The following is a 20,006-nucleotide window of genomic DNA, read 5'->3' as shown; positions in this document are numbered from 1 at the left end:
GTGCCAGTCAAAACCTTTGATATTCTGGACATGTCCAGCAAACACAGGTCTTTAAGAATATATGGGGAGATGAGATCTTTTAATCAAACAAGTAATGAATTTCAAAAAGAGAGCTTAAGTTTAAATCCATGACTGAATATTGAATGCTTCTCAGAATTTTGAGATATTCAGTGTCATTGACTTTATGCATAAATTATTTAAAATATTAAGGTTTCTAAAGAATCTGATTTCCTGTTGTACAGTGAAAACTGCCTTAGCCAACATCTTCATATTAAGAACCCCTTCTTATAAAGAACTACCATACATCCTTCCTTATAAGTCTAGTCTCTACTGCAAACAACACAGACCCTGATCTATCATTGCATAACGTGCCAGCAGAACCGGGTCTATATTGCTTGTTCTACTGGTTACTTCTGAGAAACAACTGCACAGACCCAGATCTGCTGGCACATTATTCAATAGCAGATCTGGGTCTGTGCTGTATGCAGTTGGACTTAACTTGCAGTTTAGTATATACAGTAGATAAAAAAGACCAAATAGTCCCTCATTTAAAGCAGTTTGCACTCTGATCAATTTAAGGAGACATTTTCGGTGAAATATGATGTCGGCTAAATATATTGTTAGCGTTTTTTTTTAAAGGTGATCTTCAGCCATTTGTAGACGAAGTGATAAAAGGTTATGCTAGAACTGATGTACAATTTTCAGGCAGCCCAATTATTTTGCACCTGATTTCATTGTCCAATTGAAGAAAAAAAAAACTCCATCTTAGATATACATTGTCATATGTGATCCATTATGATACAAATATATTTCAAAATAACTGCATGAAAATTAATTCAGAAGTGATTCAAACACCTCATAAAGTCTTTGTTTCTTGACTGAGTAAAACAATAACTATAAGCCTTGACAACTTGAGGTCAGTCATTTTCAGAGGTTTTAGTTTTTCAGTTTTAATTAAAAGTATGATTTTAACAGACAATATCGTATACAATCGAAATTTCACAACAAAGTGCTGCAATACTTATGGTTAATTTTCTGCATTATTATTATTAAGGGTATAAATGGTATTAGGTTTTAATTTACATAAAATTTTGTTGATAAAAGGGGTGAACTACTGAAATTATAACACTGTATCAGTTTTAACCAGAATGCCTTGGAGAAAATTTACCAATTATAACATGCAAAAATAGCTTATTTTTACATGAATGTCTGTGTTTGCTTTATCTGCAACTGTTTTTGTTAGTTTTAATGGTATTTTCAAAATATTTTGAGTAATATTTTGAAGTTTAGAGTAACCTTTTGTTACTTGAAATGAGTAAAGTTTTATGACCAAGGGGCCTTGGCTCTCTGTCATGAACATTTTCACTCAACATTTCAAGTAAGAAATGTTGCTCCAGACATGCTCCTCACCCCACATCATAAAATTTTGCTCAACAGTTTGAGTAAGTTTTGGAAACCATACATGTAATTTACAAATGCAGCATACTGATTCATAAGAATATTTTGAAGTTAAGATTTGGAGTGAAGAAATGTTTATGACATGGCAGGATCAGCCTTTAGAATTGGTTAGAATTGTTTCCAGTATGATTTGGAATCAAGCAAAATTTTCAGAGAGAGGGATGAGATCAGGCAAAATTTTGTTTAAAAAGACCCATGCCATGTTTTGTTTCATTTATCCTTACATATACAAAGAAAGATTGAAGCTGGCTTGTGAAGGGGTTCTGATTTCATAATTTCTATTTCCTTATTAAACTTGAATGAGAGAATTGAATGAAATCTGGTTAAAAACTGACCAATTAACTTGTGAACTTTTGCTTTACACTTGAATAACATTAGTGAAAGAGATGTCCATTAATTGTCACATTCTACAATTTATTGTAAATAAGCATCTTTTTGGTTTTGATGAACAGAAACATTTTTACAAATTTAATGATAAAATGAATGTGCAAAATTACTTTCCATGACACAGACTATGATGCAATATTATTTGAATATTAATTCCCCAAAATCTTCATCTCAAAAATATCCTGCATTTTAATAAATCTGCCAAGATTTTATGATAATGAAAGATTGATTTCCAGTACCTTTCAATCCATTTAACCCTGGTGGTCCAGGAAGTCCGTTTATTCCACGGTCACCTTCCATTCCTGGCAAACCAGGAAGTCCATCTAGTCCTGGTTGACCTGGTTCTCCCTTTACTCCATCCAAACCATTCAGGCCCATGTCACCCTGGGGGTTAAAGTGGTATATATATATATATATATATATATATATATATATATATATATACACACACACGCAACAGACATAACAAAAAGTGCTATCACTGGATTCTATAGGAGAATGCTTGATAACAGTAGGCAGAATTAACATATTAATATGTAGTACAAATAATACTATCATTCAGGTTAGAGAATTTTTAATTTGTACTCTATGAAGATTTGAACCAAGGTCCACGGGTAAATGGCACCCATTGCCTCAGCAAAAAAAATATACCTGTGGTGATAGCACCACGACTGAAAGGGTATAATACCAAGATTGATGAGCCAGTTTGATTGTTACAAGCAAGTCTTCATTTGTATGAGTTCATTAACTCAATATTTGAGTAAACAACTATAATGTTGCCAGTTTATTTAAGACAGTGTGAAGGTTAAATTATCAGAGTGTTGAACAGCTTGTTCACATGAACAACCCCCCACCCCTTCTTCATCTTACCCAACCCACATGAAGGAAATTAGTCCAACATAAAAAAGCAGAACTCTTCTGAAAATAGTGCAAGATCAATGGCAAGTCACCATACATATTTTTTATGATGGCCATAATATGTTCTAAGTTTCACAGCAAACCCCTTAGTTTCACAGTCCCTCTGAAAAAACTTGTATAAGCCATTAACTGCACAGAAATAGATCAACAGAGCTTGACAAGGATGAAGGACCCTGGAACCTGCAGTGATACTGTCAAACAGAGGCAAGAACAGTCATTTTATTTACTTGAGAGAACAGAAAATGGGCTTCTTTTCCCATTTTTTAAATTGTTTTTGGTACTGTAAATAGATAATACATTGCCATCTAAAATCCTGTTGTGGGAAAAACATCTGCTGATGACTGCAGTTCACATGTTTGTCATACTAGTACTGGTCATCGTGTTCACTGCTGGGGCAAAGACTAAAGCAGGCAAATGGACAAAAGGGTAAACTGAGTGGAAGAGGCAGTACCTTTACAGCCTGCCTCATCATGTCCTTGACACAACCTCCAAACAGCAAAGGATAACCAAAAATGATTGCAGCACAAAAGAGTAATTTGGTTCAGGCAAAGACAAGCAAAGGGTAGCATTCAGTCTCACTAAATCCAAGTTGAATGATGAACTCAGGTCATTTGCCAGTGTAGTAAGCTGCCTCACAAATTTTTATAATGCAGACTCCCAATCATGATCATTACCTGTTTTCTCCTATAGTCTTAGAATTGCAAGTAAAACAAAGATGAGGTTGCAACAATATTTATCACTAATTCCTAAACTGCCTCAAACATCAATCATCATGGAAGATGTCCAAGGCTTTGGAATTGCCAGAATCCTGTAACTTGCTGGACAGACAATCAGTAATTTTCTTAATCATACAAGATTAAAGGAGCAGTCAGGAGGAGGGTTGGCTATCATCATTCACAAATATAGAGGTCATGACCCAGTACACATGATATAAAGAGTGCGGTAGTGAGCACCTGGCCAAGAACAGGATCCTAAAAATCTCTGTCAATGCCACTTTAAAGCTAAACTCTCTCCTCTCCACAACAGGATATGGATTCATAAGTTGCATACACTTGATGGGTTGTCCATCATCAGACAAGCCTTCCAGGACAGGTTATAAAATGTGTCATATGAACTGACAGATGGGCAACCAGAAGAGATTGGGTTGTTTGAGGAGCCAGCAGTCATACAGATCGAATGATCCAATGGATCCCTATAACAGGGAAAAAATGAGAGAACAGTCGCCAAGTTTTTGACCTCACTCATTGTTACAACCAAACTCCTCATCAAAAGTAGCAACAGACTACCAGTCAGCCAGATGGACAGGTGAAAAACTCTTTTAAGACCAACATAAATCACCATGCACAAAGACTTACAGGCACTCTGTCTCTGCTTTGGCATGTGGAGAGACCTGCATTAACTGGGTTGCCAAAGAGAGTATGCAAGTTCTCCCATCATGACCATGTCAATAGTCGAAAAGCAGAAAGATGAGCAATAAAGGTAATCTCCATAAGCCAACACCATTGTTGTGATATCTTGTATCAGTCCTTTATTCAGATTCATGTAGTGAATGTGATGGGTGACAATCCATTCAAATCTTTCGTATCCCATTCTTCCAGCTGTCTGGAAGTTATGGTTACCTACTGCAAAACATGAGAAGCTAATGTGGGATCCCCCTCACTAATGGCACTGCTGGGATGAAGGCTTACATCCTCAACATCTATGACTTTGCACTAAAAGTGTTCTTCCCTGCATCTCAATTGTTTCCATAGAACTGAGGACCAGGTCACTTCAACCAACATGCAAAATCACTGCAAGGTTGATATACAGTATATTGCAAATATCTGTGGCACATCATATAAGTGTTCTCTAAAACCAAGAAATGTTTACATTTGGTGTATCTTGTTGCGTACCTGTAATGACAATGACAGCGAATGAGTCATGCAATGAGCAATGAAATTAAGCTATAACAAAATTCATGAATTCCCACTACATATAGATGTTGTTACTGCATGCAAACAGCTGAAGCAAAGACAGCAAAATTTAATACTACATGTAATTTTAGAGTAGAATCCATTCATACTAATTAATGAATACAATGAATTTTTAAGTATTAATTATGCTAAAAAGACCTCAGGATATGTGTTAAATATAACTGTTCATTTGATGTCACAATTGACATCTCAGGCTCAGGAAGATTGTTGTTTTTATGAGTTGAACACTAATTTTTAGTACATGATAGGCTATACATGGCAGCCACTATATCTGGTGAAAGACAAACCCAGGAAGAACCAACCGATGGGAAGTTACTGGTGAGTTTTCTCACATAGCCACACTGACTGAATTCTAGATTCGAACCAAGGCAGACAAAGGTGAGATATCAGTGATCTGTAAATGTGAGCACCTTAGACAAATTCTGGAAACCAGGGGTCCAGGCTCAGGAATGTAGAATAGGCTGGACACACCTTCCTGAACATCTAGTGGTGATTAATGGAGGCAGAAGCCACAACCAAAAGGGTGGAGGTTCAAAGCGTACCAACCAATCAGTTTCTGTGGTGTGTTCTGGTGCAAGTACTTCAACTAATCAGCCCAAGCTGGCTACTGTGCCTGTGGTGTGTTCTGGGGCAAGTCTACTGTTATGTATTCTGGGGCAAGTCTACCAACCAATCAACCCAGACTAGCTACTTTGGTGTGTTCTGGGACAAGTTACCTTACCCTAACTGTTTCATCACTAAATAACCTACTGGTATTGCTGTACTGTAAAACCTTCAATGAACCAAATCAATCCTTAGGTATCACTGAATCATTCAATATGTCAATTGCTGCAAAAACCTTGTTATGTACATTACATTCTATTTGACACAATTCATATCTGATGAACATCCATACAAGATCTGACACAATTCATATACGATGAACGTCCATACAAGACACATAATATACCTTTAACCCTGGGAATCCCTTTAATCCTTCCACACCTGGAAGCCCAGGGAGTCCATCCTGTCCTCTATTTCCCTTCATGCCATCCAATCCTGGTAATCCATCACGTCCCCGTAATCCCTTCAGGCCTGGAAAACCTGCAATAAAGTGAAAATATGAACTTGTAAAATTTGACTTAAACAACATCAGCTAGAGAGTGACAAGGCAGTATAATAATGCTATTTAGTTAGATTTTTTAAATTATAATTTTTAGTTACATAGTCACTTTAATTTCTATGGTCTGTCTGACAACAATCATAGCTGAGATAAGCCAGCACAGTAGGATAGCATTTAAAATCACCTTTTATCATGCAATTTTCAGACCAGTCTTAAGGAAATATAAAAAATTTTTTTTCAAGAAAACAAATGTAGTGAAAACTAAGTTTCTGGAATTTCACATTGGCATGTTAGATATGTCAAACTGACACTGTCCTAATTATGACTGAGTCATATGTGGCCCTCTGTATATTGGTCAGTGGGCTAATGTTGTCTTTCAAGAACAATAATTGACCATCAAGTCAGAGATGGCTGTTTGTCCATTCCACAAGTTATATTCCCATTTAAACATATAAATGAAAGAAGGAGCTGAACTCCAGTTATTTGACTGCACAGAAAATATCGTTAATTAATTTCAAAGCTAACATAATGATATTGTGGTATCCTTTGCAATGGCTACAAATACACTTTATTCCATGTATTCATCATCATTGGCGACTCAGTCTCAAAAGACTATGCGAATAGCGCCCTTGGGGTGTTGTCTGTTTCTGTTGGCATTGTCTGCTGCAGCTGTGCAGGCCTATATGTGAGTGACAGTCCCTATTGCAGTTGGTGCAGACATACTGGGAAGTCTGTGTTACTGTGGTTGCTGCTGCGTTCTTCTTTCTCTTACGTTTCTCTGCCGCCAACTGGCCTCTCCTTGCATCAGCGACTGACATGCCATTGTTTACCATCAGTCTCCAGGTGCCTCGGTCCTCGGCCAGCTCTTCCCAGCCATCGGGTGAAATGTTGCATGCCTTCATGTCCCTCTTGCACATATCTTTGAAACGGAGTGAGGGGCGTCCGACTCTTCTCATGCCAGTGGCCAGCTGTCCATATAGGATGTCCTTTGGCAGCCTTACATCCTCCATGTGTCGGATGTGACCCAGCCATCGAAGGCGGCGTTTAATCAGCAGGGAGTACATGCTGGGGGTACTTTCACACTGCATGATCTCGCTGTGTGGAACACGGTCTTGCCAGCTGATTTTCAGGATGCGTTTTAGGCACCGTATATGGAAGGAGTTGAGCCGGCGTTCTTGCCTCATGTAGGTACTCCAGGTCTCACTTCCATACAGAAGGGTGCTGAGAACGCAGGCCTGGTAGACTCGGACCTTAGTGTGCTCTGTCAGTGCATTGTTTTCCCACACCCTCTTTGTTAATCGAGCCATGATGGTGTTTGCCTTTCCAAGTCTTCTGTCCAGCTCCATATCAATCGAGTGTTGCTGATGGTTGACCCTAGGTAGGTAATGTTGTTGACTGCTTCCAGGGTGACACCATTGATTTTGATTGAAGGGGCAATGGTGGTATCTTGCAAGCTGACATTTGTTTTTTCCAAGCTGATGGTGAGACCAAACTGCACGCAGGCAACAGCAAAATGGTCTCCCAGTCTCTGGAGGGCTTCCTCGGTGTGGGCCACAAGAGCTGCGTCATCTGCAAAAAGCATCTCCCTGATGAGCACAGCTCTCACTTTGGTCTTTGAGCACAGTCGTGCCAGGTTGAACAGCCTCCCGTAGGACCTGGTGTGTAGATATATGCCATCCGTGGACGTGTTGAAGGCGTAGGACAGGAGCAGGGAGAAGAAGATCCCAAAAAGTGTTGGTGCCAGCACGCAGCCCTGCTTCACACCACTGTTAATTGGGAAGGAGGTTGAGGAGGATCCATCATACAGGACTGTTCCCTTCATAACTGCATGGAAAGAGATTATCATGCTGAGGAGTTTTGAGGGGCAACCGATCTTACTCAGAAGTTCAAAAAGGCCCTTCCTGCTGACCAAGTCAAAGGTCTTGGTGAGGTCGATGAACATCATGTAGAGTGGTTGACCTTGCTCTCTGCTCTTCTCTTGGAGTTGTCGTAGGGAGAAGATCATGTCTGTCGTCGACCTGCCTGCTCTGAAGCCGCACTGTGATTCCGGGTACACACGGTCTGCCAGCAACTGCAGCCTGTTGAGTATGATGCGGGCGTACACTTTACCAACAATACTCAAGAGCGAGATCCCTCTGTAATTATTACAGTCACTGCAGTCGCCCTTGTTTTTGTAAAGGGTCACAATTGTGGCATCACGCATGTCTTGGGCGACTACTCCTTCCTCCCAGCAGTGGCAAAGTAGCTCGTGCAGTGGTTTAATCGATGCTGGTTTTCCACGTTTGATAGCTTCGGGCGGGATGCTGTCACTACCTGGTGCTTTGTCATTTGGAAGGCAGTCGATTGCTTTGCTGAGCTCCTCTAAGGTTGGCACTTTGTCGAGCTCTTCCATGGTGGGCAGATTCTTTATGCTGCTGAGGGCTGCATCGGTGATTAATGTTTCTCGGGAGTATAGTTCTGAGTAGTGCTCCACCCATCTGGCCATCTGTTGCCCACGGTCTGTGATCTTCTCTCCCATCAGAGATTTCAGGGGAGCGACCTCTTTCACTGTAGGGCCTAGAGCCTTCTTGATGCCACTGTACATACCTTGGATGTGTCCGGACTCGGCACTGCGCTGGATCCCTTCACACAGTTGTTGCCAGTACTCGTTTGCACACTGTCTAGCGATGCGTTGGGTGTTACTTCGGGCACTTCTGAGAGCAGCAAGTGTCCGTTCATTAGGGCATTTTTTGTAAGCTATGAAGGCTTTTCGTTTCCCCTCGATTTGTGGTTCCATCCTTGATAGGTGTGCTATGAACCAGTCCTGGCTGGGTCGTTCCTTCTTGCCAAACATTGACATAGCTGTACTGTAGATGGCACCCTTCATGGCGTTCCACTTGGCTGTAGTGTCGTACTCAGGCAGGTCAGGGCAGATGCATACTCCTCCACCTTGGCAGGGACTGACATCTGCACAGTGTTTATGTGAGGACGTCCTTTTGGTTTTGAGCGGTGTAGCATGTGTGGCTGTAGTTGCACTCTGCTGCTCACAAGGGCATGGTCGGAGTCACAGTCTGCACTGTGGTAGGTTCTAGTGGAGAGGATGCTGTTAAGGGCAGAGCGCCTGGTGATGACCAAGTCGAGTTGGTGCCAGTGATGAGATCTGGGGTGTTTCCATGACACTTTGTGTTGTGGCTTACACTTGAAGAAGGTGTTTGTGATGCACAGGCCATGGTAGGTGCATAGCTCCAGCAGTCTCTGGCCGTTTTCGTTGGTCTTTCCAGTGCCATGATATCCGAGGCAGGTAGGCCATGACTCGTGGTCCGCACCTACTCTGGCATTAAAGTCGCCGAGGAGGAATAGTGGTTCATTTTTGGGGCATCCTATGATCTGTTCATCCAGCTGCCCATAGAACTGATCCTTCGCGTCTTCTGATGACGTGAGGGTTGGGGCGTAGACACTGATGATGTTGACAGGACCTGAAGCAGTGGTGAGGCGGATGGACAAGAGACGCTCAGTGCCCCCTGTGGGAGGTTCAACCAAGGCCAGGAGATTGTTTTTGATGGCAAAGCCCACTCCGTGCTGATGGGGCTCCTCAGGTTCTCGACCCTTCCAGAAGAAGGTGTAGTTTTCCTCTCTGAGGGAACCACTAGAGGTGAGCCTGGTTTCCTGGAGGGCTGCTATGCTGATATTTAGTCTGGTGAGTTCTCTATCGATGATGGCCGTCTTTCTGGTGTCATCCACTTCTCTGAGGTCGTCGGAGATGCCTGTACACATGGTGCGCACATTCCAGCTTGCAAATCGAAGAGCTGGAGTCTTCTTTATTGGTTTCTTGTTTCTTTTGTCTGGTGTGGAATTACCGTCTGCTTGTCATGCTGAACAACACACTGAGCTCCAGACACCCACTGGAGCAGGCAGACGATGGCGGGTCAACACCTTATTGACCGGGGGCTGCCCGGCTTGAGGTGGGCGATAGTTGGCCAGTGGGACACGATGATCCCTCCCACCGTCAAAGCTGACCCGTGGTGCCCCTTCCCTACGCCAATCGGGTGGGACTTATAACCCGTAAACTGTCAGCTTCCATGTTGTTTCCTCACTCAGTAGCGAGACTGGAGTGTCCTCTCCAGGACGCAAGCCTGGGCGTGGAGTATGGAGATCCTGGGCTGCCCAGACGTCAGGATCCCCCTCTCGTCCTTGCTGGTGGAGTCCAAAGGAATGCTGAGCATGACATTTGGCACCATTTTGGATGCAGGAGCTGCCGGAAGGAGGTCGTAGTCAACCCCAGCCGCCTTAGGGGCTCCACTCTGGATTTTCTGTCTGGGTTTACTCCCGTAGCCTTTCCTTCTCCCGAAGATATCCACAAGGCAGTGGAGCCATAATCCAATGGATGGGACTTGGTTGGTTTTGAATCAGAATTTCCTTCTCCTAGATGAACTGCCTGACAAGGCTAACGAGCTTCATCTGCCCGGGTTTGGAGTCACAGTTTCCCTTCTCTTAGACTGGTTGCCTGCCAAGGCTAACGAGCCCAGTCTGCCCACCCAGTTATACCACCGGGCACTCGGTCGCGCCACACAGCAGGCTCTGTTAAAATGGGGGCACCGCGTGAAGGTGCTGCTGTGGGCACAATAGTGTAGGAGAAGCCATATGCAAGTAACCTCCTGCCCCGCAGAGCGAGACAGTGGTCCTGCGGCGATCACTACACCTGGGAAGGAGAGGCTATGAGAGACGCTTCACTTTCCTTTGGCAAGCTGGACGTCAGGCCCAGGCCGCACCCCAGGCCTGTTAATCTATGCAAGATGATATTTGCACTATACAACATAAACATACAAAAATCTATGCAATAACAAATGTATCCAAACACGAATCCCTCAATGGGACTGATGTTCTACTGGTAAAAAATAAAATTTTGCTTGTCTACCACAAATCTGTTTATTCAGTCCTTGTAATCATTTCAACTGCTGAGAATTTAAGCCATATCAGATATTTTAAAAAAACTAAAAAGACATTCTAAATTTGGTCACTAAACTATTTTACTTATAAGTTAACATATGACTGAGAGATATAAGATATCTGTAAATGTGGTGTGAGATTCTGTCAAGACTTTGGACCTTGAACCTGGCATAATGAGAGAACACTAACCTTGTATCATACACTCAAAATATAACATGTCTTGAGTTAAATCTATGAAATACTATTTGGAAAAACCGAAGATGCCATTTAAAATATTCTTCTAATATGTCCACAAACTGTGATACTATGAGATATCTCAATTCATACTTGTACATGTTATTGTGCTTACAGCTTAGTAGAGCCTACAACCCAAACCACAACCTTTGAACTTTGATTTTAAAATCAATGTTAGAGTGCTGACTATAAAAGTGTTTATTGGAATGCAGCTAAATAAAAATTAATGCCTGGTCAAAATTCATTTGTATATATCTATATACAAGTCACTGTGTTAAAAAGCTCAAAGAGTGAGAGAAAAAAATGAAAGCAATGACCTCTACCTTGACCCCAAGGGTCAAATAGGTCTGATTTACAAACTCCTTTATAAAAATGCAGATATGTTGGTGTTCAGATCTGTACCATTTTTCATTCAGAATCAATCACATATTTCAAGAAATGTTTTAGTTGTATTCAAGTGACTGGATATTCAATTTTCAAGATGATCAGAACAGTACCATATTCAAGGTCTATATTGAAAACTCTACATAAAGATTTTCAAGATGGTCATCAAAGTATCTATTTTTAAGGTTGGGTCATCATCACTTAATATCAACACAACCACATACTGCAAAAAACATTAGCTTTTTGTATAAAAAACTATATTAAGAAAGACCACGATGGTACATTAATCCTAGTTTTTACACTGGTTAATGTGGTGACCATTTTAAAAGGTTATATCAGCCTCATTTTAATTTAGAACCAACTTCATGCAGTGAGAGGTGTTTCAGTAAAACCTGAAGCCATACAGGAGGTCTGGTCAACACCATTTTCAGAAAGTATCACCTTCATATTAGTAGGAACCCAAAACTGATGTGTCCATCCAAGGTGGCCATATTGGAGGTCTTCATATGAAGACATTTAGTGACTACCCAACGTCAATTATGCAACAGCAGGTCTGGGTCTGTGCAGTTTGCAGTTGGACTTAACTTATAAGTGAGTATATACATTGTGGTGATGGTAGTGTTTGTTTGGGTATGGAAAGTTGTTACTAACTGTATGCATTTCTGCCAATATTATAAATTAGATATTCAGTAATGTTGATTATCAACCATGATCAACCATCCTGTCAACCATGATCAATCATCCCATAAACCATGATCAACCATCCTGTCAACAATGATCAATCATCCCATAAACCATGATCAACCATCCTGTCAACCATGATCATCATCTTGTTAACCATAATCAATCACCCTGTCAACCATAATCAATCATAATCAATCATCTCATCAACCATAATCAATCATCCTGTCAACCATGATCAACCATCCCAACCATGATCAACCATCTCATCAACCATGATCAACCATCTTGTCAACCAAGATCAACCATCCCAACCATGATCAATCATTCTATTCACCATGATCAATCATCTCATCAACCATGATCAACCATCCTGTCAACCATCCTGCTAAACATTGATAATGATGACACTGCTGCATCAATATTTCTTTTAATTCTCAATCATATATTAGTTGCTATGAGTAAAAATAAAATTGACTCACCTCTCAACCCGGGAAGTCCAGGTTGCCCTGGTTGTCCTTTCAATCCTCCAATTACTCGCCCTGGTTCTCCAGGCAACCCCTTTAATCCTGATAACCCTTGAAATCCAGGGTCCCCTGGGAAGCCCTTCAGACCTGAGCGCCCATTTATACCTGGTGGTCCCATGTCTCCAGGAGAACCAGGAATACCTTAAATACATAGACAGAATCACACAAGTGAATGAAGTAAAATATCTGACTGCATAAATTATACTGAATTTATGTGTCCGTAATGTCATCAAGGAACAAATGCTGCACAATAAGTGGATGATAAAGTTCTAAACTGATTTACTTAATTAATGTAAATACTGACTTATAAGTCTGACTGCAAACATCATAGACTCTTATAAGCAGTTGTATAATGCATCAGCAGATCAGGGTCTATGTTGTTTGTTCTACTCATCACTCCTAACAAACTGTAAAGACCCATATCTTCCACTGCATTATCAAATGGCAGATCTGGATCTGTGCAGTCTGCAGTTGTATTGGATTTATAAAAGAGTATGTACAGAAGATTACACTGGCAGTGGAACACATTAAGGTGAAGTGTATTGAATTCTGCCCTGTGAGACTGAAGTATTTTATGTCAACTCAGTTAGGAAGCTTTCAGGTGATATAACTGGAGAAAATGTGGATTTTGTATATATAAAATAAATGTTTATATGACAAATTCTTAGCGTATTATTTTTATAAGCTTTATCTTTTAATCTATATACCTTGGAAGAAATTTAAAACATCTCTGTTTTTAACCATAATCTTGTAGGAATCCATGTTAAAATATATTTGGAAGAGTTTATCTTCGTGGATGAACTTTTTGGGGTGTTTGTGAAATTTTTCAATTTACTTTAATGGTAACGTTAAATTGGCACTAAACAGAAAGGATGTCTCTGATGTCACACACACACACACATGGCAAAATTATAAGAAAAATAAATACCAATTAAAGAAGTCTTGCATGTCATGTTTTATCTTTTAATTCTGTTTCTTTGAAATCATCACACATGTGATATGTCTGCAGTTTATGAGTGTAATTCTAACTATGAAAATTTACTTCATTTGTATTTTTTATGATTAATACACATAATGATAATGAACATGAGGCAATTCCAATTATACTGATGCACAAATTTGTGAATACTGCTTGTCAACTTGATTTAAATTAAAAACACCTGTCATCAATTAGTTAACTTTATCTGATCTTGTGAGATCTTATATGCATCAACATTAAAATCTATTGTACAAATGATTAATAAAGACTGAAGATTGTAATTCTGATGTAACAAAGGAAGTGACAAACCCTTCTACTAGCATTAACCAAATTTTTCCCCTTGCTAGATCATATCCTCATTTACCACACACACACACACACATACACACACACAGGGATCTGAACATGCAGTAAATGTTAATAATTAAGAAATATAATTTCCACTTTAAACATATAAATCACACATGCTACTATTCATTACAGTTTTAAATTTTTTTTCAGCACTGAAAAATAGATGTTCCACAGAATTCATTTGAGTCTTGCGCTTTGGTGGCACTCTACAGTTACATAATTTATGTTGGATTAGATTTTCAATGAATACAAATTTCACAGGTTTTCCTTGCTGGTTATCCTGGTCATTTAAAAAACATCTTGTATATCTTCTGTATTGTTAAAAGAACATTTAATTACCTTTATTTTGGTGTATGATTGATGGGTGTAATTTGGGTTTTAGAGTATATAAACTTGACCTTACTTTAGATGTGCACCTGTCAAAATACTGCTAGCTTTGCTTGGTCATTTTCACTTCCTGGACTTCAAAAATGTAAATTGTCAAAAAAAAGAGCCAATAGCTTTTTTTTTACTTTTTATATATTTTTGTAATTCATTTTGTAATTCATTCATTCATTACACTTTCAGAAGCTGGTATCATCTAGTCTGGCAAAATTCATTTTCCATGTTTTAATAACTGATAAAGATAGTATACTTTAGACTAATAATTTTATGCAATATAGTTTCATATTCTTTTATGCAATATAGTTTCATATTCTTTTATGCAATATAGTTTCATATTATTTTATGCAATATAGCTTCATGTTCTTTTATGGAATATAGTTTTATGTTCTTTTATGCAATATAGTTTTATGTTCTTTGATGCAATATAGTTATGTTCTTTTATGGAATATAGTTTTGTTCTTTTATACAAATATAGTTTCATATTCTTTTATGTAATATAGCTTCATGTTCTTTTATTCAATACAGTTTTATGTTATTTTATACAATATAGTTTTATATTCTTTTATACAATATAGCTTCATGTTCTTTTATGCAATATCATTTTATATTCTTTTATGCAAAACAGCTTCATTTTCTTTCATACATATAGTTTTATGTTCTTTTATAAAATATAGTTTTATGTTCTTTTATACAATATAGTTTTATATTCTTTTATGCAATATAGTTTCATGTTCTTTACTGCAATAAAGTTTTATATTCTTTAATGCAATATAGCTTCATGTTCTTTTATACAATATAGTTTTATGTTCTTTTATACAATATAATTTTATATTCTTTTATGCTATATAGCTAATGTTCTTTTATACAATAAGGTTTAATATTATTTTGTGCACTACAGTTTCATATTCATTTATACAATATACTTTTATATTCTTTAATGCAGCATAGCTTCATGTTCTTTTACACAATATAGTTTTATGTTTTTTTATACAATATAGTTTTACATTCTTTTATGCAATATAGCTTAAGTTTTTTCATACACTATAGTTATATATTCTTTTGTGCAATATAGCTTCATATTCTTTTATACAATATAGTTTTATGTTCTTTTATACATCTAGTTTATATTCTTTATGCAATATAGCTTCATGTTCTTTTATGCAATATAGTTTTATATTCTTTATACAAATATAATTTTATGTTCTTTTATGCAATATAGTTTTATGTTATTTTATACAGTACAGTTTTATGTTCTTTTATACATATAGTTTTATATTCTTGTATGCAATAGTTTTATATTCTTTTATGCATAGTTTTTTATTCTTTCATACATATAGTTTTATGTTCTTTTATGCAATAGTTTTATATTCTTGTATATGATACAGTTTTATGTGCTTTTATACAATATAGTTTTACATGCTTTTACACAATAGATTTAAATGTGATATTACACCATGCTGTTTATGTGCTTTTACACAAAATAGTTTTATGTACTTTTACACAATATAGTTTTATGTGCTTTTACACAATATAGTTTTATGTGCTTTTACTCCATATGGTTTTATGTGCTTTACACAATATATTTTATGTGCTTTTACACAAAATAGTTTTATTTGCTTTTACACAATATAGTTTTATGTGCTTTTACTCCATATGGTTTTATGTGCTTTTACACAATATATTTTTATGTGCTTTTACACAAAATAGTTTTATGTGCTTTTACACAATATAGTTTTATGTGCTTTTACACAATATAGTTTTATGTGCTTTTACTCCATATGGTTTTATGTGCTTTTTACACAATATATTTTTATGTGCTTTTACACAAAATAGTTTTATGTGCTTTTACACAATATAGTTTTATGTGCTTTTACTCCATATGGTTTTATGTGCTTTTACACAATATATTTTATATGTTTTTACACAATTCACTTTGTTTATGTAGACAATATTGACTGAACTGTCAATCCTGAAATTAATTGTACACTTTAGAAGATTTAATCTAAGCCAAGAAATGCCACTTACCTAAGCTTACGAATAATTGATGGAAATGAGGTAGATATTATGGTCAAAGAATTTTAGAAAATATATGAAAATTATTTTATGAAACTAAACAGTAATATTACCGAAATTTAACAATTTTGCTGATATTTTATTCCACCAACTGTACAGAAAGGAAATTTCATCTGTCTTTTCTTTTGCAGTGGGGAGAGTTGGAAATGCATCTGCTCTGCATTTTGCAATGCAAATTTATAAACTGGTAAGTGCATTTGTTCTCAGAAGCATCCAATTATTACATAATTACAATACGGTAATTAGCTATAGTTCATTTTAGAGGTAATAAAAGAGAAACAAAATAATTCCAAATCAATTCAATGAGAGAGATTGCCAGTTTAAAAGATTGTACAATTTTCAAAATGTGGCCAATTTAAAGAAAAAAGAAAAAATTAAAAAGTGACATAGATGAATATGCCTATCAATGAACATTAGAGCAAAAGTCAATTTCAATAAAATGTCAAAGTCAACAAAATGTTGTTAAAGAAAATGTTAAGCAAGAAAATTAAACAAATCCATACCTCCAACAGCATCTGGACCAGGTAAACCTGGAAGTCCATCAAATCCTGGATCACCTGTAAATATTACAAATAAATATTTACCAAAATATGAACAAAAGCCAACCTGTAATAACTGACAAATAGTGCTGTAAAATAGAGAAAACACAGAAACAAATAGTTTTGATAAATAAAACCAGGGTAGACAAAAGGCTACCAGAATGCTGGTTCACTGCTACCACATATATTGAAGCCAGGTGGCCCAATGGGCTACTTCAAGACATCAATATTTTCCCAATTTCTCAAAACATTATTGTTAAATAATGGTAAATAGTTCATAATATAAAAGAATGGAAATAACAAAGCTGACAATTTTCATATAAAAGTGCCTTTTCTAGGATATACTAACAGCAGTTAAACTGAGTGTGATTTTGATTTTGATCTTTAAAGTAGATTTAAAAATGTCATATCACTACATCTGCAGTGTGACTGTCTATAGTGATGTCTAGCACTCGGGCATCATGTTGCAGACATGTAGCATTATGTCCCACCCAGTCGCATTATCATGATACTAGGCCAACCAGTCCAACCACTAAACCCTTAATGCTTAACACCAAGTGAGGCAGCTGCTTGTACCATTTTTATAAGTCTGTGGCATGACTTGTCCAGGGTTCAAACCTGCAACCTCCTGCATCCAAGACAGACGCTCTACCACTAGGCCAATGGAGCAATCAGTAGTAATAGTTAAACTGGGATACCAACTTCTTTTCCTGGAAGAAACGGCTACTGTCTGTCCGGTATTTTAAATTTTGTCAGACCATACCTGAATGCTCATGTTATAATAAATACTGCAGGACCATGATGGAGCTCAAATAGCTCTCTAAGGGACCATACAAACTGTTCAAGAGATCTGTAGTTCAAGTCAGTGAGGTTAAAATAATTATAAATATTCTGTCAAGTCCTAAAACCAGTTTGGGTGATTACATGTGTTCAAACCAACCATGTCTGGAGTGACAATGTTCTACTTTACTTGGAATGAGTAAATAATTTTGATCTGTTGTAATCAATGGCAACCAAAAGAGTTAATAATGATTACAATTATTTGTTTTTCCACAGATCTCACATGAAATGAGGAAAATTGTTACATTTTTATTCAACAAATAATGAAATGTAATGAAATCGTTTTGAAGAAACTTTGCATACTTTAGGAGCTATCCACTGAATTTTCTTAGAAGGTGGGACAGTGGGGATGGGGATGGCTTTTTTTAAAATAATTATTTTGCATAAAAAACTGACCTTTATGTGTTTTTGATCTGGATTTGATATTTGTCCTACCAAAACGATTTCAGTCAGTAATACCCATTAAGACAACACAAGCCATCAACTAACAGATTTTATGCATCACGGCAGCAAAACCTGTCATCAAACCAATCTCAGTCCCGTCACCAGAGAGGGTGTTAATATTAATTCACTTTAGAGAAATTGTGCACAAACAATAGTAAGATCTCATAGATACTAGTTTCTATCTGCAAAAAAGACGGAAACTATCAATAAACCCTCCCCTCTTTTCCCAATCAAAATGTGTTGACTGGGAGAAGGGGAGTGTGTGTTATCAATGATTTTCCCTTTTCTCACTGATGAAAAAAGTGCCTATGGAGGATTTATCAGGAGAATTTTGCATGGATAAATTGAAATGATGGCATGTTTTTATAAAATCCCATTAAACTTTGATTATAAATAAGGGTAATATTTCAATATAAACTTCTAATGCAAAAATTTTAAATAAAATTATATAATCAAGTTTCGAGACTGACAGTATTTCCACAGTACATTCTCAAAGAGAGAATGAGAGGAACAAATTCTGATGGAAACTGGTGACCTTAATAAATTTAACTTAAAGGTCAAGGTAGCCAACACAACAAAAGTAATTTTGCGTGTCCTCTATTATAATTAAATTTATTGCTTACCATACTGCAAATTTCATTTCACTGTCCCTCAATTGTTTTGAAGGGAGTTTTAATAGGTTGAAAGCCTAATTCTACCAGATTTATATATGGGGGATAAGTTGGAGTACACACATGCTGAATGTCATGGTTTATCAAATAGCATGACAACCTCTGTTCACTGCTATTATGGTTTGTGACACAGTTCTACTTACAAACGTCACATTTTTCAGTTACAGATGCAAGATTCTGCTGCACTCATGCTACACAGACATAAGCAATGCTGTTCACACCATTCAACGAGCATGTTACATGTTGCACCAGTTTTCTGACATATCTCTACTGCAGACTCTCCACTTGATGAAAGACCATATCTTGGTGCAATCAAGTCATACAGAGAAAATCCACTTTTATATATATAAAAATTAATTTCTTCAAATTGTAATGAGGAAAAACACAAAAAAAAACTTAGTGTAATTTAAATTATGCAGGCTTAAATGCTCCTAATGAGGTCCCAAGATCCAGCCTTAAAATAATATTTGAACTGTTCTATGTATGGTGACCTCACTCAAATCTACATTTCCAAATTGCTGCAGTTTACATCTAATTTCCAGGAATGTAATTAATGATATTTTATGTTTTAATTTTTTCTTTCATAAATCATCAGTTTCTTCCAATTTTCTTCCACCCATAATATCCTAACCATATATTTGTTACATCTGATTTAAAACGTTTTAGCCAACTTAGACACCACAGCCCTAGGTATTTCTTTAATTTTTGGCGCTTCCACCAGCCTCATTAATTTTAAAAACACTTGAATAAGATTACCTCGAATGCCTGGTTGTCCTGGAAAACCTGGCAAACCTGGCAACCCAGGAAATCCAGATTCTCCTTTGACACCATTAAGTCCTGGAAGTCCATTATCTCCACGGACTCCATTTCTTCCTGGTAAGCCGTCAATGCCTGGGTCACCACGGAAACCCTGTTTGAACAGAGAAAATAACTCCATTAAAAAGAGCAAACAAACTTGTATATATATATATATATATATATATATATATATATAAGGTAACTAGGGCTTAAAAATAGAGGGGGGTTTATTGTGAAACTAAAACAGCTGTCAGGGGACATAACTCATTATAATGAGTACATGAATTACTGGAAATCCAGCTCATTCAAAGTCTAATTAGAAATGCATGATAAATAT

At 37.3% G+C, this 20,006-nt stretch overlaps 1 protein-coding gene across 1 annotated transcript in view; it reads right to left on the bottom strand.

Moving 5' to 3' along the window:
* Positions 1 to 20,006, bottom strand: part of LOC149799904 (uncharacterized) — a 148,412-nt gene that overhangs the window by 14,926 nt on the left and 113,480 nt on the right. Inside the window, exons 32-36 of the mRNA XM_089959354.1 lie at positions 19,628 to 19,781; positions 16,881 to 16,934; positions 12,546 to 12,731; positions 5,686 to 5,819; positions 2,085 to 2,229 (exon numbers count right to left, since the gene is read on the bottom strand). Coding sequence (XP_089815480.1) covers positions 2,085 to 2,229; positions 5,686 to 5,819; positions 12,546 to 12,731; positions 16,881 to 16,934; positions 19,628 to 19,781 — 673 coding nt within the window. The remainder of the gene's footprint in view (positions 1 to 2,084; positions 2,230 to 5,685; positions 5,820 to 12,545; positions 12,732 to 16,880; positions 16,935 to 19,627; positions 19,782 to 20,006) is intronic.

This window comes from Sinohyriopsis cumingii, chromosome 5 (genome assembly GCF_028554795.1).
Source record: "Sinohyriopsis cumingii isolate HCF-2022 chromosome 5, ASM2855479v2, whole genome shotgun sequence".
Lineage (NCBI taxonomy): Eukaryota > Metazoa > Mollusca > Bivalvia > Unionida > Unionidae > Sinohyriopsis > Sinohyriopsis cumingii.
This window is presented reverse-complemented; position numbering and strand designations above follow the sequence as displayed.